Below are 23,236 nucleotides of genomic sequence, written 5' to 3' on the forward strand. Positions count from 1 at the left end.
TATCGGCCTCTAGCACTCAGAGAGGTTCACCTACCGCCTGCATCTCGCTCAACTCTTTCTGATACTTGATGGCCATGTGGTTAAACTTCTCCTTCTCCTGGTTGAGCTCCAGCTGCAGCTTGCGGTTCTCCTTCTCCTTCTTCCGCAGGTCGGCGGTACTGCCCTTCTTCTTCTGGTCCAGCTTCATGTCCTTGCGGTTCATGATCTCTGCGAGCTTGTTCACCGCCTGACAGATTGAAGTAGATAAGTCAGACACTGTCCGTTCTCCTCTTGCATTAGCAGTTTTGGTGTCTTGACTTGACAAGGTGCATCTTTACCTGAGTCTTCAATGTGCGCTCTGTGTTGAGGACCTTCTCATAGTTGGCCTTGATTGCATTTGTAATCTCCTTCTGAGCTACATACTCTGTGAAGGAAAGGAGAGTTCGCTCAGCCTAAATACAATAAAACAAGGGAGACTTCTTAAACATCTAATTCAAGGAATTGTCAAGGACTTTCCAGGGCCAGTTCCCAACAGCATAGAAACACAATACACTGTGTAAGTAGTGGCACAAAGCCTTTTTGCAAATGTTTTGTCTGTTTGTTTGCTTTTATTAAAAAAGGCAAGAATGTAAAGTTCATTTTTGCACAAAATGTCAAATCAAACATGTTCCGTCCATGGTCAACAAACGGCTCGTACCTTCTTCCTGAGTATGGAATTTCTCATTCAAATCAGCCTTCTCTTTGCTGAGGTTCTCCACATCTTTGGTCAGAGTTATATTGGATTCCTCGAGCTGCACAGAAATGTTAAAAGTTATGAATTGAGTTGACACAATAAAACGGATAAATTGTATCTTAACGAACAATGGTGGAGCTGGAGAATGAAGTTCAGTTGGAGAGGGTTGTGCTCACCCGTGCAATGGTAGCCTCCTTCTCTCCAACCTCCTGCTTATGTCTCATCACCGCCTTCTTGTTCTCCTGGCTGAGCTCATAGTACTGCTCCTCCTGAAGAGCCCGGGCAAGCTGCTCCGACTCGGCCTTGGTCACCGTCAGATCCAGCTGGGCGGACAGGGAGTCCCTTTTTGTCCAGGATAAAACAAATATACGTCAACAAAACATCCAAGACATAAACGCATAAGCTGGTCAAATCCATGAGTCACGGGCATGAGGAGAATTCAGTTTCTTACCTTTCACCACTCAAATCCTGCACCTTTTTATGAGCCTCTTGTACCTGCCGGTTCCTTTCCTCAATCTCCTCTTTTAGTTCCTTGACCTGAGTTTTGTAAAGCGTCTGAAGGATGACAGGCAGATCATTTAGACCACAGATTTCCCACTGAGTGAAAGAGCGCAGACACACTGAGGGACTGAGACTTATACTTACAGAAAAATACTGTTCGGCCTCAAGCTGGTCCTGAAGTTCCCTCATCTGTCCCTCGTTGCCTCTGTATTGTCTGGTAACACATTTACAAGATCATGAGGTACTTCATTTTCATTTCTTAATTAAATCCTTGTGTCTGGCTAATTTTACACTCTCGACGCTATTCGGCCAGGCTATCAGAGCCAGCCTCAGAGTCAGCCACTGTAGAAAATGCAACTAGCAGAACAACCAGCGGCACCAGCTGCTGTGCTCACCAGGGGATTAGCAACGGAGTGGATGGAGCTGGACTCCGTAAACCCTAATCCTGCAGTGTGAACGCAGTCACACAACAGCTTTGGCATAGTCACCCCCTAAGATGGAATAATAGTGCTTATTTGAAAATAACAGGCAATTGAAGGGCAATTTACGCCTCGACTTCCAAAGAGCATTACCAGGCAGTGCAGCAGTAACAGAAAAACAGAAAACTCAAATTACTGGCCGGAGATACTGCCAGTTTGTCTGAGGGTGAAAATAAGTGTTTTTATTTTATGCACATAAGACATTGTCTTTTGTAATTGAAGTAATACATTTTACAATCATGATTTATTTAGTAATGCAGAAAGGCCACTCACTTGGTCAGCTGTGCCAGCTGGAACTCCAGCGAGCGTTTGCTCTCTAGTGCTGTGTTGTTCTCCTGTTTGAGCTGCTTCTCCGTGCACCGCAGACGGTCCACCTCCTGCGTGCGACTCTTCAGGTCGTTCTGAGACAGGACACGCTTGCTCGACTCCTGTTCCAACTGTACCCGCAGATTCTTCACCTGGGGAGAGATGACAAACCAGGGTTGAGGTACGGGATACACAAAAGTTGTGTAAAGGCATCTTTATTTGATATAGCTAGTACTGCGGAGGTGAGAGCGATTACTTACGTCATCTTCCAGCCGTTCCTTTTGCTTCATCAGCTGCTCCATCTTCTGCACAGACTGCTTGAGATCAAACTCTAGCATCGAGCACTGCTTCTCCACCTCCACTACCCGGCTCTCTGCTCTCATCCTCGCCCCATTCTCCTCAGACATCTTCACCTGAACAACTGGAGAGGCAAAATGACACGAGTCAACTCATTCCCACTGCCAACTGACTTTGAATATCAAGCAAACTGAAAACCTCATTTGATCATTTCGCTGTTCTGAACACTGGGAAACCCTGAATTCTTCACCTTACAGTTCCCTTCCACATTTAGTAACTGTATGGATGAACAGAAATGGCGAGGACACTAAGTGACAACTGGATTAACACAAAATTGGATTTTCAGTGGCTAATGAACATATTCTTAAAATTTTTCTATTCATTTTCTTTTACCAAACTGAGCAGTTTTTTTAAAAAAAGTTTGGTTTTCTTTTAAATAACAGTACGATTTTAAGCTTTAATAAAAAGCCTCAGGACTTATTAATGAAAATCAAGCTGACTGGCTTACACTTCTTGAATTACTCTGACCCAAAATGCTTCTGGAGGTAAAAAAAATGTAAAGGTGGTGAGGCAATTAAAAAAAAAAGTAAGAGAGAGAAAAGGGCAAAACATGATGGTAGAAAGAAGGGGAAAAAAACAGGTAGGGCATGCTCTGACATAGGACTAGCATACCATTCATGGCAGCTGATTTGGCTTCTTCAATAGACTCGTATTTGTCCGTGAGCTGTGCCCGCGTCACCCTGTGCTCAGTCTGTTCCTGCTCCAGACGCTGCTGCAATGTCTTCAGTTTGTAGTTCAGGTCTATCTCCAGGTTGTTCTTTTCCTGGGGGGGAGGGGGAGGACCAGGAAAAACGACATGAAGCACACTGAACACACTACTTCCCATATATCTAATTTAAGATGAACAAAATAGGAGCAATTCTTATAATTCTACAGGGTAGAAGCCCTTATATGTACACAAATATTCTTCAGCTTCTTTTATATACCTTCTCCAGGTTGTTGCTCCTTTCCTGGGCCTGTTTACGTTCTGACTCCACTTTGGAGAGGGCGTGCTTCAAGCTTTTGTTGTCCTCTTGCAGCCCTGCCATCCTCGCTGAGAAAGAAAGACAAATATGAAGCTTGAATTTTCCCCCACAGCCATTCATACATTTCAAAGTTTATAGTCTACATTTCATATTTCTTTGACATATGGTCATGCTTCAGTCTCCCTCCATTCCCACTAATTTATAGGACTTTCAAATCTTGATTCCCATTAAAAGATAACTGGCCGGCAGATAAATTAGATTGATTTGGCTGCTGTGGGCTCAACAATCTGAATAAGACTGAGACTATTATGTTTGAAAGTCAGATTCTAAAAGGAGCTAAACCCTTCACTCTGCTGTGAGAAACATTAGATCAGGGTTTTAAATAGAAGCAGTGCTACTGTTATTTGGTCAAGCTGTCAATGTTTTTTTGAAGTGTTGACATTGCATATGTCATTTGGCTAACCTTGCAGCTCCCTGATCTCCTCGGATCCCTGGCTGTAGTTCCTCCTCTCCGAGTCCAGGGTGCTCTGAAGCAGGAGGAGCTCTTTCTCCAGCTGCGCCTTCTCTCCGTCTGTGGCACGGCTTCTCTCCTGCAGCTCCCGGTTCAAACTCTCCAACTGGCTCATTGACTTTGCCATCTCCGTGTGGCTCTTCCTCAGTCTCGCCGCCGTGTCCGACTCGGCACGCAGCAGGTCATTGGCTTCCTCCAGCTGCCAATCAGAACAGAGGGGGTCAGAGAGGATTGAGTTCTGTGCGTTGTCCTCCAGATGTCCAGACTGCGTGTGTGCGTCGTCCTCCAGACGTCCAGACTGCGTGTGTGCATGTCTACTGTACCTGATTCTGCAGCTGGATGATCTTGTCATTCGAGGCCTGCGAGTTCTGGCTGATCTTCCTCATATCTTCGAGCTGCTCCTTCAAAGTTGACACTGTAAAAACAAAAACATCAGACAGTAAGTTAATCACAGCTTCTTAGTCCATCTTCTGTATCTAGTCAGTTGGAAGTTCAGAGAGACATGTGGATGGTTTAGCACTCGACCAGATCTGTAGTTAGCAGTGAGCAATGTGAGAGGGGTCACGCCAGAATAATGAGTCATCCATTTGGGGCATATGTCTTGGCCACTTCACAAACACAGACCGACTATGCCAGTGCTTCCACTCTGCAATTACACATTAATTGCAAAGTTGTCTGAAGCATACATCAGCAGCATCTCATTATCTTTACCCTCATTCTCCAAATTGCGTCTCTTCTCTGCATCCTGGTCAGCTTTTCTTTGGTAGTCTGTGAATCTGTGCTGCTGCATCATCTTGTCCTTCTCCAGCAGAGACACGCTGGCCTCTGCAGTCTTCCTCAGGTTTGCCTGTGTGAAAGGAACAACAGAGCAGGAACACACCGATCTTCAAAGCAGCCTCTGGTTGTTTAAGTCATTTATTCAATGCCACTGTAGCTTCAGTGGATGTTTATGGATATGGATATTACCAACATCACAAAATTAAAATCTGTCTATACTAAAAATTGCAAAAAAATGAAAAAGTGTAATTTTAACCTCTTCATCCAGTTCTTTCATGATCTTGTCAATCTTGGTGTTTGACGTCCTAGGAAGAGCCGAGTTTAAGGAAATGACTTGCAAATCTTACAACACAGAGTACAAGTTCTGTAGAAGTTTCAGCAAGTTGTACATTGTTGTGTGCACAAGTGTGGTTCCCTCTTCATGAAAAAATGTTATGCTAGCTTATCTATAGCCATTTTTTTCTATTTACAAATATCACAATCTAAGTAGAGACAATAAAATTCCTTTTTTCAGATGTACATTTGCAAAGGTTCTCACTAAACCTCTATGCTTTGTAATGCTTATTTTTCAGCACATCTCGGAGACCAAGAATTTGCACCAAGTCTAGTTAGCCCGAGTTAAACTCTTTTTTTGTGTATGAATAAATTACCCGTTTCATACCTGCATTTCTGCTCCAGCTCATCCTTCAGCTGCATCTCACTGTGGAGCTGCTCCTCCAGATGGTAGATTCGTTTCTGCAGGTTTTCCAGCTAAACAGAAACATATCATTTGAATGCATGAGATGAGATGGAAAATTGGCAGATATTCTACATCTGAAAAGACTTTTTCTTTTTTAAAACTGCGGTCTTCTACTCACATGACTCTTGTCTTCCTTTGTGGAGCTGCTACGTTTATCACTTGTCTTTGAGGCGGTGGAGCTGCGCAAGGGGCTGGAAAAAGAACAACTTTTTAAAAATGTGTTTCACACTGAAATTTAACCTCTTATCAAAGTAAAAACCTAAAACTGCCACTATTTCTTCAATAGATTATAAATCAAATTAAGTATATATATTATAAATTCTATCAATAAGACAATATCTGACAGACTTACTGCTGATTGCTGTAGTATGTAAAGCCTACAAAGGGGAGTTGGTTGCCCACAAAGGCTTTTGGTATGGGGAAGGTCTCCTCCTCTCCTCGGTCCTCCTCAATGTCGTCAAAGTTGCTGGTGTCGACGTCACTGCTCAGTTCAGGCACGACTGGAGCAGCCGCTGCACGTGGCACAGGGAGATGGCAGGTTTGTGATAATGCATGAAAAAATAGGACCACCACAGTTCATTACCTATAATATTAAAGGACTTCAACTACAAGGACTAACACTGGTCAACACAAACATACTGTATACATTAGATAACATCAGTGAGCACAGCAGAAAAATGAGCCTATACTTTACAATCAAAATGCAATCTGTCTTAAATGATGACAGGTGATATTGAATGTGATTTCTTGCTGCTGGTCACTTAATGCTACCTGCCTTGATGATTGTTATTCACCTTGGACAAAAGCGTCAGCTAAATGAACGAATGAAATGTATTGTTGGAATTTGTTGATATCTGGTCTTGGTCTTTGACTTATTTTTCTCTCCCACCACCATCATTTTGTATTCATATTTCATATTCTTGTATTTTAATGCATTTTGAGGTTCATATCTGAGTGAAATAAATGAGTCCAGTGAGTTTTTATTGATCACAGGTCTCTTTCGAAACTCTCTTAAAAACAAAGGAAAGCAGCCAGCTAGTAGAGCTGATCAGCTAGTGGAACACCGGAGGGGGGGTAGGGGACAACACCAAAGTGCTGACTCCAGCGTAGTAAAGTATTAAATATAAAGCCACTAAACGACTGACTCTAGCTACTGGATTTAGCCCTACATTTCTAATCTCTCTCTGCTCCGGTGTCAATACTGGAGCGTTCACATTTGCATTGAACCGCTTCCCCTGTAGTTGGCCTCAAAAATGCTGCACTGCCAGGAATCACGTTTAGTCTTGGATAGGACGCCGAAAGAATGGCTCGTCTACAAGAATTTCCTGCAACTGTCTGTAGTAGGTCAAATGGAAAACATGGTCACTGGCTACATGGCTGCGATAACAAAGAGCAGACAGAAGGTAATCTGTAATCTCAGTAGGGAAAAATGTTCTTACTCTCTCTGACGACCTCCCATGTCCACTGGTCGTTCTTGAAGAAAGGATGCCTCTTGATCTCATCCACACCGTTGCGGCCAAGCCGGACTTCCCTGTAGGGATCAAGAGGACTTGCTTAATTTCAACAATGTGACTTATACTAAAAGAAAAAACAGTGACACATTTCTGATGCAAAGAGCCACAGCTTCTTTGGTGATATGCCTGCAGATTCTTTCCACAGAGGGTGGAAACACTTGACACCCAGACAAAGAGAGGGGCCCTGAAGATAAGGACCCTCTTGGTGATCCAGTTCTTGTTTTGTCGTTCTCTCACCTGTCAGTCAGGAAAGCACAGATGAGATTCTTGGCATCGTTGGAGATGTCGCTGTCTTCGGGGAAGGTCAGGGCATTCTTGTGGTTCATAATTTTGCTGTAGGTCCCGACCAGGGAGTCTGCATAGAACGGCGTGTCGCCTGTGCACAAACCCAGACAAAAGGGAGCGGGTGGTTACAGATGTGTCCAGTGGATATTTAATGAAACAGTTAAAAATGAACAGAAACATTTTAATTATCTCAAAAGTTGTTGTTTTTTTGTATTTGTAAATACATTTTGAAATGTTTTTATCATTATGATACATAAAGAGCAGAGTCTTCATACTATTAGTATGTAGGCAGTTAAATCACTAATCAACAACTTACCAACTAGCATTTCGTACAGGAACACTCCCACCGACCACCAGTCACACTCTCTGCCGTAATAGCCATCTCCTCCTTGGGATTTCAGTACCTCAGGTGAAATGTAGTCTGGAGTTCCCACTGCTGTGTCACATCGTACCATGCCATCCTGAGGGGAGAAAGGTATTCAAAACAATCTTTCTATTTTATACTGGAATAACAAGTCTTTCTGAGCAATTATATTTAAAAAAATTGAAAGATGTTAATCATCAGCAAACTCATAGTAATGACTTGAATTTACAATATGTTTTATCTATGTAATGTGAGAAAAGTTATTTTTGAGGAAAACTGAATGTGATACCTTGTTCATTTTCATGCAGGTCCCAAAGTCTGCCAGTTTCAAGTGGCCTGCTTTGTCTAGCAACATGTTATCAGGCTTCACGTCCCTGCAGGGGCAAAAATTTAAGATATTAAACAAATAGAAAATACAACAAACTCGAGCATATAACAAGAAAACTGAAGCATTTTGCACATGTGCAGTTAAGGTTAGAGCTCCCATTAAGGAAAACAGCTCTCCAAATCACAACTGTCTGAAGGCGCTGCACGCCACTGCAGTGATAGGTCAAATGTAATGAGGTATGAAGGAAGCTGGGAATTGAGGGAGCAGAATTTATGTCCTCGTGAAATTTCTTTTCGCAACAACTTTCAGCAAGCTAATGGGAAAATGGCAGAGAGCTATTTAATACATCTGTCATAGTGTGACTTTTTCCACCGCTGCAGATGTGCACAGAGCGTAGTGTGAAGAATAATATTGGTAATAAAAGCGAAATTAAATATATTTCAGGCCTGCTGTGTTTCGGAAAGATTGATTGATTGTCCTTGTATCCAAAAGATATTAAAGATCTACAGTCAGCATCTAGAAGTGAACTGAACAGAACTGAAGAGACACAATACTAATAAGATCCAAGACAAAATCTCACAGAAATAATTACAACAGATATGAGACAACAATGACAGGAACTATGTGTTGTAAAGCCTATAGCTGGTTCAGGTAGAGAAGTGCAATTTTTGGTTTATAATATAAATTTCGAAAGAATGTTGTGCTTTGAAAATATGGTTCCAACAATTTGGAATACTCTTTCAATGGAATTTCATTCAGCAGCATCTGTTAAGGCCTTTAAAAAAACAACTGAAAAACGATTTATTTATATTGGCCCGTGTCTCACCTTGTGTAGTGTTGGACTCCTTGCTTTTTTATTGTCTTTCTGTTGCAGGTTTTTCATTTGTTTTTTATTGCATATATTTACGGTTTATTACTATTTTTATTGATGTTATTTAATTCATGTGAAGCACTTAATGACTTTGCTCTTAAACTTTACTCACTGTATGAGTGTCAATTTTGAAAACAAATAGTAATGTAGGCCCAGAGTTACACCAGCAGCCTTTGACTGTAGACTACTTCCTGCTTATTTAAATTACCCCCTTGGATAATAGGTTGCCACAACGCCTCCGAGATCCTAATGCATATCTCACAGTTGCCAAGGATAACAGATAAATGATTTTACACATTTATTTTGGACGAGTTTTCAGAGACACTTCCAAATAGCCATCACATACTCCAAATATGCGACTACAAGAAACACTGATAGGTGATGTGGAGACGTTTTGCTGTTACCTGTGAATAAAGCCCATGGAGTGGATCCCATCCAGAGCCAGCACCACCTCCGCTGTGTAAAAGCGGGCCCACTTCTCGGGGACGTCGTAGTTGCTCATCAGGTTAACCAAGTCGCCACCAGGCATGTATTCCATCACCATGTAGAGGTAGCGATCGTCTTGGAAAGCAAAAAAGAGCTGTGGAATGAAAAGAAGGGGGAAAAAAAGATTTGTTAAAAAAAAACAGTAATCAAAAACTCACATGAAACTGGGTTTGTGTGTGCGTGCGTGCGTGTTGGATGCTTTTCCTCTGTCACATCATACCTGCACCACCCATGCGCTGTCGGCGAAAGCCATGATGTCCCTCTCCTCCCAGAAGAAAGCCGAGTCCGACCTTTTGATCATCTCGAACTTGCTCAGAAGTTTCATGGCGTAGACTTTGCATGTGGCTCTGTGTCTTACCTAAGATGTTGAGGTGACAATCAAGCCAAACTTACACAAGGTCTTCACACCAACTCAAGTTGTTTCGGAGCAGAGAATAAGAAATATATTATTCTCTACAAATGAAACAATATTGTGTATTAAAGATGTCGACAGACACACAGGCACTTACCAATTGCACCTCTCCAAATGCACCCCTCCCAATAACCTTAACCACCTCATAGTCTTCAGCTTTCATGCGTAGATCACGGATTTTGCTAATGGTTTCCTTGTCTGGGGGGAAGAAAAAAAATCAAGCAGACAGGTGTTACAGAAAATATAATGTGCAGGGAACTATGCTGTGCTAAGGTTAACTGCATTGACCTTTAAGAGGAGTCTTATCCTTAGCCTTGGGCACTGAAGCATCACAGCCAAAGTTAGAAGTTGGCAGCGATGTCAAGTTAATACAGGATACGGTGCATGAGAGCTTTTCCACCAACAGCGAACTGGTTCTTGAACTGTTTTTGTTCAGGGTTATTTGAACCTTGGAGCCCTCTAGCCAACCAGACGGCTTTTTTTTTAGCAAAACCATTGTAATAATGGACACAATTAAAGGAGGACACAACGTAAGTAAACAGTAGTAGCAAGATGGCAGGGAGCACTGATAACCTGCAAGCATAAGATGTAGAAGAACTTCTACCTATGCAAGAAACAAAAGCCTTGCATCGACAACAACATGCCCACTAATGTCGTCATGGTTCACTCTGAAGAACCACCTTTTTTTTGGTTCAAATTTTGCTGCGTTCCCTAACGATGGAAAAGGGCTAGGAGAGAGTTTACAGATTGTGCTTTTTGTTATTTGAATTCAGTGTGTAGGGTTGTATTTCGTATGCAATATCACTCCCTCACTCACTGCCACCCTGTTTTTATTATCCAACACTTGGCTTCATGTAATATCTACATGTAGTAGAGAGGCTGACTTTCATTAGGAACTTCCAGCATGTTGGCAAATGGACCAGAAGAAGCTGACAAAGCCTCTGCACAGCTGAGAGATGCTGCTCAAGGGAAGTTTGTTGCTTACTGAGAGTTGGCCTCTCCCGGATAGAACAATGCTCGTTCCCTTAGGAGAGATAATATTCACTGTTGAGCCAAATTTGGTCATGGCTGGACGAGAAGGATAATTTTCAATTCACATGGGTCACAACTGGCACAGGAATGCATGGAAAAGTGGGAGGGGGGGGGGCATCCAAGTTCAATTGATCTAAAAATAAAGAGCAAGTCGTGTGCTATTAGAATAAGAACATTTGTGGGTGAGTCATTTCCACTCTGAGCAGAGGTTCCCTGGATCATAATCCTTTCTGAAATAATCCCAGAGGACAAAAAGAAAACGTTGAAACCATGTTTACAAATGGCATGAATAGGATTTTATGTTGCCTTTGCAGATAACATACTGTATGTGTATGTATTTGTCTGTGCGTGAGGGGGTGGAGGAGGATTATATCTAGCAGGTTCCGGCAGATATACAGTAGAGCAATCAGCTGATACTTTCAGGGTGTAAAGCACAATATATGGAGGAAAGAATTTAGACTAAAAAGCCCTTCGGGCTGTGCATGACACTGTGGGCCAGTGTCGCACAAGACAGGCGAGTCCATTAGTCCATATCCATCCATGCATTCCAAACACTTGGGTGTAACACACAAAAGTACAGTACCAAGAGTAATTGAGGAGATGCCTAATGGCAGTTTTTGCCCAAGGGGTTTAGTAGCTTGGGTTGATATTTCAAATACAGCACACTGATGTTTTGGTTTTTCTCACACTGATAAAATGCTTCAAAGTTCAGCTCAGACAACATGACTTAAACATTTTTTTTTTTTAATCTGAAAAATCAAGTTAAGAGACTAAAGTCACATTTCCTCACAACTACAAAGGCAGGTTGTTATCATATCAACTTACGTTGTTATAAATGGATACATTTTATACTACACATACATGCCTGCAGAAAACTGTTCTGTACTTGCACAGCATACTTCTTGGTCAATACCACACATACATATGAATCTTAAGTCTCTGTGCAAGGTGTTTCTTTACAGAAAATTATTTTACCAAAAAAATAGATAAACGTTTTACCAAAGTCTACAAAACCTGCCACAAAAAATGGGAGAATATTTTATCCTTGAGTTGCAACATTTGTTCAACCTCAGATATGAAGAGAATTGGCTATAATATATCTGCCTCACTGTCAGCCTTCGGTTGATGGTCTCTGTTTTGTCTAAAACACAGATATGGGGGTTCCAGAGTCTGTGGACACTACGATAGGCACCATGTGGGTCACCAGCCATTTATGAAAGCCCCTTTGTTGGGGACACTAAGCAGCAGACACCTATTGTGTCCGAGCCTACATTTAGGCAGTGACCCAAAACGGCCTTCTTTTCTGAGCCCGGGCTTATACCCACATGTAACCGGGGTCTGCAAGCACAAATGGTTAAAGTGAAAGACGTGGAGCGATCAGGGCATGAGGAGAAAGCATGATGTGAGCTACTTACATCTATTCAAAAAGTTGTCAATGCTCTTGTTTTTCCTCAGGGCAGGAAAGTCAAGGTCATACACGAGTGCATCCAAGCCATCCTGAAGGGAGAGGAGAGGAGAAAGGTTAGCAAGCACGCAAACAGAGCTACTCCAGCTACATCGCAGACAAAATTCAAAAGTTCAATAAAGTGAACAGTGGTCTCTGTAGAACCGCTTTTAGCTCAGACTTGTACACTAACCAAGCTGTGGGCTTCCAGCCTGGATTACATTAATTAAGTCTCGGAGGGCTTTTGGCTTATTACAAAAACCCAGATTTCAGTGCCACTGTAAGTTTTTTTAAGTGATCAATAACAGATCGACTGAAGGATGATGAAAAGATGCTTGTAAATGTCATCTGCCATCGACAATACTGAGATTAAATTACAACACACGAAAAGTTTGAATAAGCTAAACTGATATCTCAAGCAGTATACTGCTGCTTTCAGACTGCACTGAAGTCCGGACATTTTCCGGAGGGACTGTATGTGAGAACACAAATGGCCATAAATGTTGCTCTGGACATTTTCCAGAACTTTTCTTGCCAGACTCCGACTAAAACCTGTGTGAGGAAAATCTCAAACAAGAACAATGCTTTCCGCAGCGGAATTCTCATCACGTCCTGCCTCCTGCATGCTCTACCAAGACGCAACAGTATGTTGCAGAAATGTCCCTGTTGTTCTGACTCGGACAATTCCCTGCTGGGTTCATCATATGTGAAAGCCGAACTCCCAAAAATGCTCTGACCGTGTCCGAGGCAACAGCATCACTTACTATAAAAAAACAAATGCTTATGTTATGTTGTTAAGTATAAAGTACACATCTCAGCTACACTACTACAAAACCATGGAGCCAGTAAGAAAACGTGGACACAGTGAAAAGGAGGGTGTTTCACAGTAGTACAGTATTTTTTTTTCTAAAATGCAAGTAAGCAAGTGCCTGGGAGATTATTAACACCCACCAGTCTTTCTGGCTGGACGACCAGAAGCTGCATTTCCCAGCCTGGTCTCAACATTTCTAATAAAAGCAACCGGTTGAGCTAAGTAGCTTTTGATGACGGAGGAATCGGGGTGGTGCCTAACAGTAACCATAACGTGAGGTCAACTGTGTGACTTTACAACACACAGCTGCATCACCCCACTGAAGTTATAGAAATGATTGCCGTCCAACCAATTTCTGACCCTCATATGAAACCCGTTTCATGACAATTTGTCCAGCACCATGTTTTGAGAATGATGGTGTTGTTAAATAAAATGGAAAAAGGGGCCAATGCATAAATTAGCCATGCTGCACCTACCATACTGGTATTTCAAGGGCTTTAAACAAACACAGTGTGGGCTATCTGACCTCAGGCAAGGCAGGAGCATAAGTGCCACTGGCGGGATTTAATCTAATCTTCCATAATCCAGAATGGCTGAAAGAAGACAGGCACACAAACACTTGAACTCAAAACTATGTTTCCGTTCCCTTAGTGGGAGCGAGCCAGATGTTGAAAATGAGCAGCTCAGACTGTCCCGGATAGGTCAGCCTACATTTTATTTCTTCAAAAGCCAGATGCAAATACGGCTGCTGCAGAGTTACCCATGAATTACAACAAAAAAAGTGTTTATTTCACTTGTTGACCTACGCTGCATCGACTCTTCACTCACTATCAGAGCAGGAATCTTGTCATTCCGGTCTTGTTAAAAAAATCGCTTTGCATCTCGGAGCAAAACAATGATGACACATGGTGAATCAGCAGCTCAGACAAGACGAGGAATCCTCTTAAGTAACTCCGCTGCTTCTGCTCAGCAGAGGTCAGGGCCATACCCCCCCCCCCCCCCCCCCTATGAGACATAAAAGAAGCAGACGCCCAGCGGGATGGGTGGAAACAGGGAGAAGGCAGGTGGGAGGGGAATAAGTAAAAAAATATGAGAGGTGGGGAAACAAAAAGCAAAGTAGAGAGTCAAGGAGGCAGAATGTGGGGTAGTGATGAGAGGATAGGAGAGAGCTGAGAGCCATCGTCGGCCCTTAAAAAAAAGAAAAAGAAAGTTTACACAAGGCAGACCATAGGCAGAGAGAAAAAGGGGGCCTTGTTGGCCACACAGTATCCAGCCAGCCTGCACTGGAAAAAAAGAGTGCTGAAGAACCGAGTCCTTCAGGATCCTAATCACAAGGCTCTGTGCTCAGCAATGCACGTTTGCATAACTTCCTGCCGCAGAGAACTCTGGACAGCCACAGTAACATTCCTTAACAGGACTGTACACGTCAGAGAGCTATTTTAGGTATGTGGCCAAACAAGTTCTCAACAAAAAGTGAAGGAAGGAAGAGGAAAAAAAACTATCCCAAGTACAGAGTCACAGTGAGCCTGATTTTCAATCAGCGCTTAACACTGTGACGGAAAGGAGCAGGGAGTGGAGAGCAGCTGCATGTGGGGCAGGCCCGTCCAATGAGTAGAACAAATGAAGGAAAAAAACAAAGAAAAAAGGAAAAGACATGCGTTGCTCAGTCTTCAACTGAAACACCAAGGTGATAAAAGAAACCAGGGATATTTATTTTATTTTTAAATTGGCGTTGGATAAAATAGAAAGAAGAAATTCAACTGGTTAAAAAAGGAAATTGCAGGATTAAACAGAATTAAGGAATAAATATTTAATTAGTAATTCAAGCTGGATGTATGAGCAGCAACTGTTCCAAGTTTGAATCTAAACATTGTCAACTCTATTGTGGCGTCTCGCAACTATCCTGGAGGAAAGAGGGGCTGTGTCAGGATATAAGGGCTGTTTACATTCAGAGATGAAGAAATGTTAGGACGAGTGGACAATATATATCAAATCCTCTATAATAATATAATGTATGGAATTTTACATTTGCATTGCATTGCATTTTATGTAAAAAAAAATAATTGATAAACTATTGAAGGTTAAAATAACCATGTCTGTTTTTGCCAATTTCTGCATTTTTACTGCCTGACACAGATTAAAAAAATAACACACCATATCCAATATTGCCTTAGCTTTGCTCATATTGCAAAATGTCTACGTCTAGACAAATTTGTATTGTCTCAAATGATGACATCAAATCCTCAACCATAAGATGTACCTGAATGCCTCGCGCATTGGTGCAAGTATAGTTATCTGCACCATCCTCTATATTTAGTAGCACTCTAAAATTGTTTATACTACTATTTTATATCATAGCTTTTAGCCATCAAACCACTCAGCCTAAAATCAGCCCCATGCTACGCTAACAAATATCAGAGTAACTGACACTGACAAAGCACTTTCTCAGCAAGTAATTCAGAGTATTTTCCAGAGGTGAAACCGTTCCTAACCCATCCCTGTCCATACAAACACACCTGAAAACCTATATCACGTGACCATTCACGTACAGTGGGCATGCATGTCTTGGTGTTAACAGGAAGCAGATTGTCTACTCTGCATTCACTTACTGCAGTGTTGCTCACTTACAGACAATACTACGAACGAGAAACGACAACAATGAAAAGTATGAGCAGGGATTGTCTTTTCTTGGAGCGACGATGAGGTGGAACTGTTACGGACCGTAAGTGTTTACAAAGCTTTGCCTTCACTGCTGTTAGTCGACTCAAGGCCGGATGCAGGCAGATGACCGCTTCTTCGTTTCCAGATGACCACTTCTTCGTTTCCAAACATCTCTGTTTTTGCCCGTCCATACTACAACGCAGCCCTGGAGTTTTCAAACTGAAACGGGGCCGGCACCATTTCCGAACTTCGCAGTTTTAGTGTGGACGGCTGGTGTAAACGTAGCAAAACTGAGACATTTTAAAATGAAAACGTAGTAATGTGGATGCAGCCTGAGTCTGTTTTCCACACAAAGGGTGAATGATGTGCAAAAGCAAATGGAGAAGAAAATGCTATAGTAGTGCAAATGAAAAGTTAAAAAACAAAGGATCTAACTTCTAAATGCATTTGGCTCTAATCACCAGCCACTGTAATAACCTCTTACACTGCAGGGTTTGCCTCGAATCAACGTACTATGTGCTGTTAAAAAAAGGGACACACAATAGTCTCACAACTTATCCTACAGAGACAGAGTAAAACCATGCATATGATTCGCTCATTGCAACAGGCACTGGGCGGTAGCAGTCCACAGGCTATGTTTCATTATGTGGCAGTCCTGGGGGAAAAAAAAATATATAGCTGGGAAAACAAACCGGAGCTTGCAGGGCTCTGTCTTATCCTATTTCTGCTGATGCTGCTTCAGGCAGAGGGCGACACATCCCTGGGATAACTAAGTAATAATATGAAAAACCATCCCATCACCCTATTAATGAAATGTGGTAATTTATTTTTTTATTTTTTGTAAGTATAGTTATACAAAAAACACAACGCCAGTGGTTGACATTACATATGGCAATTATTTCTTTAAACTTCGGGGGAGAGAAATCCACACAACACACAAGCTCTTTTCCAGACATTAAGGTCTGAGTTAAAATTTCCATGGGAGACTCAGCCACATCATCCCTTTCTGCATGCCAGCACAAGGCATGTGGACCGGCCCGAGTCGAGCCCCACTTCTCACTTCCTCTTCTGCCACCTCTTCAAGACAATATGCATTCCACATGTGAGCAAATGCGCACACAGCCAACCAGTTCACCATCCTCACTACCAACACTTCAGACACAGGCCTTTAGGTAGAGATATAAATCATGGGGAATACCTATCCATCTGGAATTGAATTTGCTTCACTTGTGTTTGTTTCTGACTAAGCAATTGGTCCAAACTTCTTTTGCACACTCCAGCGGTACTACATGATATCTACTGACAGGAAATCCCACTTACCTAGAAAGACTTCATCACTAACAACTCTGCTGGATAAGCTGCAGTGACAGTGAACCCAGGGGTGGCAAAACAAGGGCATTCCATTTCCTTATGAAGTCGCAGTGAGTGAGAGCCACTGTCACAAATGCTTTCATGTCAAAATATAATTGAGTTATTCCAACAGTGGCGAGTGCTCACGTGTTTCCACTGACTGAGCTCTGGCTTCGCGAGAAAAAAAAAAAAAAACATCTCTGCTCTCCTGCCTGGCGCTGCCCAAGATTTATGACCTCACCCCAGCAAACGAGCATCTTATTAAACATCGATTCACTTTGACCATCTTCACCGGACAGGGGTCGCAGAGTCCTTGATAAGTGGGACAAACTAACTGGCATTGTGGCCCTGAAGAGATGAGATGAGGCTGCAAAGTTCAATGGGTGAATTAAAAGACTGGATCATTTTAGTTTGCATTCCTGAACATAATCAGTCAGTTGAGGGGAATGCAGAGCTACAAATGGCTCGGCCGATTGTTGTTCTCATGGCTGAATAGCTGAGTAGAGCGGTTTACAACTGGCAGCCTCAAAACTCTCTGACAATAGGGATGGACTAAATGCAGACTGTAACCATCACTACAAACATATGCTCTTTTTTTTTTACCTCAATGAGATGTAAGTCATCATTAAAGGACCAAGCTCACGAATTTCCACACATTAGCCAGTTAACTACAAATTACATATAGTTTCCAAAACTCCTTCCGTTTTTTTCCAAGGCATAAGAAAAGTTATTAGCGTTTCCATTGCTTCCAGGCAGCATGCAGCATGCAGTGAAAATCAACTTGCAGAGACTTGAAAAACACATTTCGAGTAGATGATCCAACACAATTTAAAATCTAGGTGCTGTTATTTTCTGTTAGAGCTACATTAGCCTTGCAGGATGTCGCTGTGAGCATGGGCCATGTGCAAAAATAAAGGTGGTGCTTTCAAGGATCCTGGTGCATCCAAGATTCCAGTAAGTCAGTGTCTCCAAGGCAATATGACAAAGTAAAGAATCAATATTACATATTTATCTCAATTATCATAACTTGCTGAATCTTAATATTAAAAACAGCACTGACATTACCTGAATGAAATGGCTCCCTGGAAGATAATCTGGAAGATCACCCAGAAATCTCATTGTAGTTTTTTTTGGTAGTCACACAACTAGTGTAGACTATGAGCCAACTGTAGGCAGTTTGCAACTTAACAAGTTTGAACATAGACACCCACCAGCATGGTCCTTCAAAGAATGATAATTTCTCATCCCACGCAGTTCTCTAAATGAATAAGCCATGATGCAACATGAGGTTGAATTATATGATTCTACTAAATCTTGGGGTTTATGTCACGTAAAAAAGTGGTGTATGCAACCTGTAAAAAATATTATTTTGTGTCAATACTCATGACTGGCAGATCCCTCCCTCGGTCCAAACTGTGCAGCTCTTGTCTCTATGTCTGCTACCAAGACAGACATTATAAGTGCAGACAACACCTTGCAGGTAAGGTTTGTCCAGTGAAGGCAAAGGTCACTGAGACAAGGGCAGGGACTCGACATGGGCAGGACAAGGGTCGACTGTGCTCCGACTGGCTCATACTTGTGTCAGACCTTAGCAGGCACAAAGGAAGCATGCCAGTAAAATATAATAATCTCAAGGCTCAGTTCTGAGCAGTTGTGACTTGAGACCTTCTCTTCCTCTGCCTGTCAGCAGCATTTGCAGACGCTGGTTTTGCTATACGATAGTTTCCTTTGAATACCTAAACTCTGAGAAATTGGGCTGAATCGGGCTTCTAATGGAAACGATGTCACATTCTGACTGTGGCAATGCAACCATAATGGTGGAAAAACAAAAACACACAGCAACAGCAGTTAGTTACAATAACATAAACACTGTAATAATAAGCCTGTCCTTCAATCACTGATATTGTAGGATGGAATCTAATTACGGGCAGGTGTTAACCTGCAACTTCATTAAATAAAACAAAAGTTTCCTCATCTCATATCTATAACAACGTACTAACCAATTTTGTTTCAGAACAATGTTGTGGATTCATATTTTAAATCCCTTCAAAATAAGAGCATCCACCCTGACTTGTACATGCGGCATTCACACAGTCAATCACTGTCTACAAATGTGGTTTACTGGCCTTGCAGTTTCCTGTAATTACCCTTATTACGGATTTAGAGTCCAAATAGCAGATGAAAGACGGATCAAAACACAGAGACTAACGTACCCAAAGTGTAAAAGTAAGAACAAAGACTAGGCCAGGAAGCCTTCATATTTCTCAAATAGAGGCAAAGCCCTCTTAAAACAAGTTCTGACATATCGACTCGAACATTCTAATTCACCAAATGATCAACAGACTGTGCCACATTAGGATCAAGTGCAAAAGCGAGCTTGGAATTTTGTTCAATGTTTTCACAAAACACCCCGTTTCTTCCGTGCAAACGTTCAGCGGTGTTCACTCCAGGCACGTCAACTGGTGAAATGATTTGTTATGGAAATGGAAGTTATTGATGGCTGCCAACAGTAAGACATACATGGGCAACGTTCGGTCCCTTAATGTCACTGAGCTTTCACATCACAATGTCAGGAATTTTGTCTGTGCAGATTGGCTCTTAGAAGCCCGCCTTGGGCACAATGATTGGAGAAGGGGCAGCCCATCCAGATAAGGCGCTCCTCTCTCCTAGCAGGATTTATTTGCTGGGTGAAGATAAGAGCGACAGGGTTGGAATACATAGGCCGGCCCATAGCTGAGTGGTAAGGTGCAGGCCATGTGTCGCCGTCACACAACGCAGGACAGGGTTCTGTGGGAAAATGTGCAAACCAAACAGTGCTATACTTAGGACACAGAACAATTCCAGCTCAGGACCCAGGTACAGAAACATGGCCAGTAAAAGGCCTGTATTGTGCATTCTGATGGAACGTATTACTCATAGCCAAGCATGCTGGCTGCTTTATGAGTTAAATGTCCTGATTCATAGCCTTCAGAAACATGAGTCTTCAGTCCACATAATTTTGGTTTATGGGTAGAGAGCAGAGCCCACACCCAGCTACCTCAGAGATGCCCGCCTGGTCTCAGCTCTCCAGACGTGCAGAATGGCTTTGGGACACACAGGGAACTCCAGGCCAGTCAAAGACAAGAGGTTATTTGATTAGCATGGAATTTTATTAAGCTGTGGGTGGAGTTGCAATGGTGGCAGAGAGAGCCTCAGCAAAAGGCCTCCATTCATTGATCAGGGGAGATTGCAGGGAGAGGGGGGGAAGAGGAACAACACCCTTGTGTGTGGCTGCCAGCAGGAACAGTCCCCACAGCTTTTTGCCATTAAAAATGCAGGACGCGTGCACTTTTTAGGTGAGTTTAATTGCCTCTTTCGGCAACAGGATGGGAGGTCACGGAGACTAAGCAAGTTTTCTTTTCAAAAAACAGCTATCTCCAGCAGGCTACATACAAACACTTCAAGTTTGGTTGTGTGGGTGGGGTTTTAGGACAAGCCCCCCCCCATCCAAAAACAGTTTGCCTTCCAGGTGTTTCTTTCGCTATTTTCTTGTCAATACGTCCCGCATCATACAATCAAGATAGACGGAATTATCAATCAAAGAGTGTGACCTAATGTGCACAACACCCAACTGAGTTACAGTGAAGCTACTGTACACAGAGACCCTGACCTTCAAGACACCCCTCGCTCATTTGCGCACAGGGAACAAGGGCGGAAAACTTAGGGATCCCTGCAAACACAAAATGAAAATGTCAAACGTCAGCCCCTACACGTTCATAATACTCCATCCAATAACCCACGTGAATGTTGGTTTAATCACACTACACCTCTTTGCGCAACTGCTCCCGTGACTCACCGAGAGGCAAATCCTTGAGAAAACACTCAGGGCCACTGTCACCCAAGCCGACAGGCTCATGATATCAACAAACACTTGACACAACAACACCCCGCTCGGCATCCACTCCACAGCGAGTCAGTTCCTGGGATTGCTGTGTGCAATAAAAGAAAAAACCCACGGAGGTGTCGCTTTGGGGGTTTAGCACGTGGCAGACGCAGCCTCATTTTCCCCCAGAGAGTAAAGTCACTTCTCTGTGAGCTTTTTCCGCCCATAAACAGGAAGCAGACTCCAGCCAACAGGTGTACTGATGCGGATGGGGAGGCTACAGGCCACAACAGGCCTTGCAGGCGGCCCATTGCTTCAGATGGAGCCTGGATAAGTAAATGTAGACAAAACAGCACACGTCACCAACCACTTCCTAATGATGTGAAAACCACACCAATGACGACACACAAGCCATTGTCAGTGTGTGTGTGTGGCAAGGAAAGCGATCAAGTGGGTCTGACTTTATGATTCGTCTGACTTGGCCTGAAACAAAAATATAATCTGACAAAGGTGTGTTTGTCTTTTGTGATGAAGGGGGAAAGACGGTTGCCACCTGTCAGTCATGTTGAGTAACTGACCCACTCTCCTGTAGTGACACCAGGTTGTAAACGACGTGGCTTGAATAACGATCACGTTGCTCGGGAGAACAGCTTCGTTGTTTTGGTTTTTTTTTTTTTTGGGGGGGGGGGGTCTGTGAGTTTATCTGACAACAAGAGGTTTCACACGTCACTGTACACAATGGACAAACATGCACACGTGTTTGAAGTTCAGCGAGTCGACACCTGCACATCTTCTTCAGTGACATCCCGAGGCGACTTGTTGGTCCTCGGGAAGGAACCGTCTCCGCGCCGAGGAGGAGACTGACCCCGAATGGCTGCCCCCTCGCTAGCCACCTAGCCGGCTAGCGGGCTGCAAACTTACCAGGAGACAATCCGTGTTTATTTCCGACTTGGGGTCCTTCAGCATGGCGTCGATCTTCTCGAACCGGGCCTCCATGCTCTCCCGCGCGGTCATTCTCGCTGTCGAACTCGGTCCCGGTGTCGGGCTCGTGGACAAAAACGGCTCACTGGCGAGGCGGCGCGCTGGCTAGCTAGCATTAGCGGCCAGCGGGGAGCTAGCTAGCCAAAATTGTTCCTTCTCCCTCTTGGCGTGAACTTCTGCCGCCGCGCTTCTCAGAGGCGACGCATCGGCCACCTCGGGCTCGCACACACGATGAAGCGTCGAAGGTTGCGCCGGACGCACAGAAGCCACATGTCCAGCGTCGAAAGATTCGTTTCCCCCAGGTACGAGTGACACGCGCGCGCGCACACACACACACGCACGCACGCACGCGAAACAACTTCAGTGGCAGAACGATGAGCGCGGCGGCGACGAGATTAGTCAGCCTCCGCAGGATGCCGCGGAGGACAAGAGCTTAAAAATGTTGGCGCATCCAAACCAAAAACGACAACAACAACAACAACAACCACAACAAAAAACACCGGTTAAAACTTGAAATGTGCGTCTCTCCGGGGGGAAGAAGCGCGGGGTTGGTGTGGAAGGGTTTTAGTCCGGGCCGGTTCCCATTTTCCGTGCCAGGCCCCTTCGCAGAAGAACGACCGAACGAATCTGACAGCTCAAAAAGTTGAAGTGGTGTGGGGGAGAAAAACTTCTGCTTCTTCCGAATGTTCGACCAGTTTAAAACGAGCCACTCGCCGCGGCGCTCAGCGGCGGTCCTCCCGCTGCGTGCCCCCGCCGACTGTCACCGGCTGTCGACCGCGTCCCGTCCGAGGTGCCGCGTCCCTCAGGGCGAAGGCGCTCAAACTAATCGGGTTTTGATTTTTTCCTCGGTTAAAAAAAACAGCAGACAGTGCCCGATTTTTCTCCCACAGCCTGGCCAACATGTCCGCCTTCCTGTTCAAACACCCCGGAGAGGCAACTTCAAAGTCCCCGGCACTGCGCATGCTCCGCGTCGAGGCGCGTTCAAAGAGTTCGCAAGACTCGTAAAGGCGACAACTTACTAAACTTACTGCTGCTGCTGCCTGATGCTACAACCAGAATCAGAACCAGAACCAGAATCAGAACCGGAATCAGAACCGGAATCAGAATCAGAATCAGAACCGGAATCAGAACCGGAACCAGAATCAGAACCAGGATCAGAATCAGAACCGGAATCAGAACCGGAATCAGAACCGGAATCAGAATCAGAATCAGAACCGGAATCAGAACCAGTATCAGAACCAGAATCAGAATCGGAATCAGAATCAGAACTGGAACCAGAATCTGAATCAGAACAAGAACCAGAACCAGAATCAGAACCAGAACCAGAACCAGAATCAGAACCGGAATCAGAACCAGAATCAGAACCGGAATCAGAACCGGAACCAGAATCAGAATCAGAACCGGAATCAGAACCAGAATCAGAACCGGAATCAGAACCGGAACCAAAATCAGAATCAGAACCGGAATCAGAACCGGAACCAGAATCAG

At 43.6% G+C, this 23,236-nt stretch overlaps 1 protein-coding gene across 2 annotated transcripts in view; it reads right to left on the bottom strand.

The window, feature by feature from the left end:
• rock1 (Rho-associated, coiled-coil containing protein kinase 1) overlaps nt 1-22,686 on the bottom strand; it is a 28,481-nt gene extending 5,795 nt beyond the window's left edge. For both annotated transcript variants that reach the window (XM_035633265.2, XM_035633264.2), the window contains exons 1-26: nt 21,689-22,686; nt 12,055-12,136; nt 9,705-9,805; nt 9,416-9,553; nt 9,114-9,289; nt 7,800-7,884; nt 7,463-7,607; nt 7,099-7,237; nt 6,787-6,878; nt 5,700-5,859; nt 5,466-5,538; nt 5,270-5,358; nt 4,865-4,913; nt 4,543-4,678; nt 4,155-4,246; nt 3,784-4,030; nt 3,282-3,388; nt 2,968-3,118; nt 2,259-2,419; nt 1,966-2,150; nt 1,358-1,427; nt 1,164-1,267; nt 889-1,054; nt 677-770; nt 318-403; nt 35-226 (exon numbers count right to left, since the gene is read on the bottom strand). In XM_035633265.2, the coding sequence (XP_035489158.2) occupies nt 35-226; nt 318-403; nt 677-770; nt 889-1,054; nt 1,164-1,267; nt 1,358-1,427; nt 1,966-2,150; nt 2,259-2,419; nt 2,968-3,118; nt 3,282-3,388; nt 3,784-4,030; nt 4,155-4,246; nt 4,543-4,678; nt 4,865-4,913; nt 5,270-5,358; nt 5,466-5,538; nt 5,700-5,859; nt 6,787-6,878; nt 7,099-7,237; nt 7,463-7,607; nt 7,800-7,884; nt 9,114-9,289; nt 9,416-9,553; nt 9,705-9,805; nt 12,055-12,136; nt 21,689-21,781 (3,213 nt within the window). In that variant the 5' untranslated portion in view covers nt 21,782-22,686. The remainder of the gene's footprint in view (nt 1-34; nt 227-317; nt 404-676; nt 771-888; nt 1,055-1,163; nt 1,268-1,357; nt 1,428-1,965; nt 2,151-2,258; nt 2,420-2,967; nt 3,119-3,281; nt 3,389-3,783; nt 4,031-4,154; nt 4,247-4,542; nt 4,679-4,864; nt 4,914-5,269; nt 5,359-5,465; nt 5,539-5,699; nt 5,860-6,786; nt 6,879-7,098; nt 7,238-7,462; nt 7,608-7,799; nt 7,885-9,113; nt 9,290-9,415; nt 9,554-9,704; nt 9,806-12,054; nt 12,137-21,688) is intronic.
• Between the last annotated feature and the right edge of the window lie 550 nt (nt 22,687-23,236).

This window comes from Scophthalmus maximus, chromosome 5, assembly GCF_022379125.1.
Source record: "Scophthalmus maximus strain ysfricsl-2021 chromosome 5, ASM2237912v1, whole genome shotgun sequence".
Lineage (NCBI taxonomy): Eukaryota > Metazoa > Chordata > Actinopteri > Pleuronectiformes > Scophthalmidae > Scophthalmus > Scophthalmus maximus.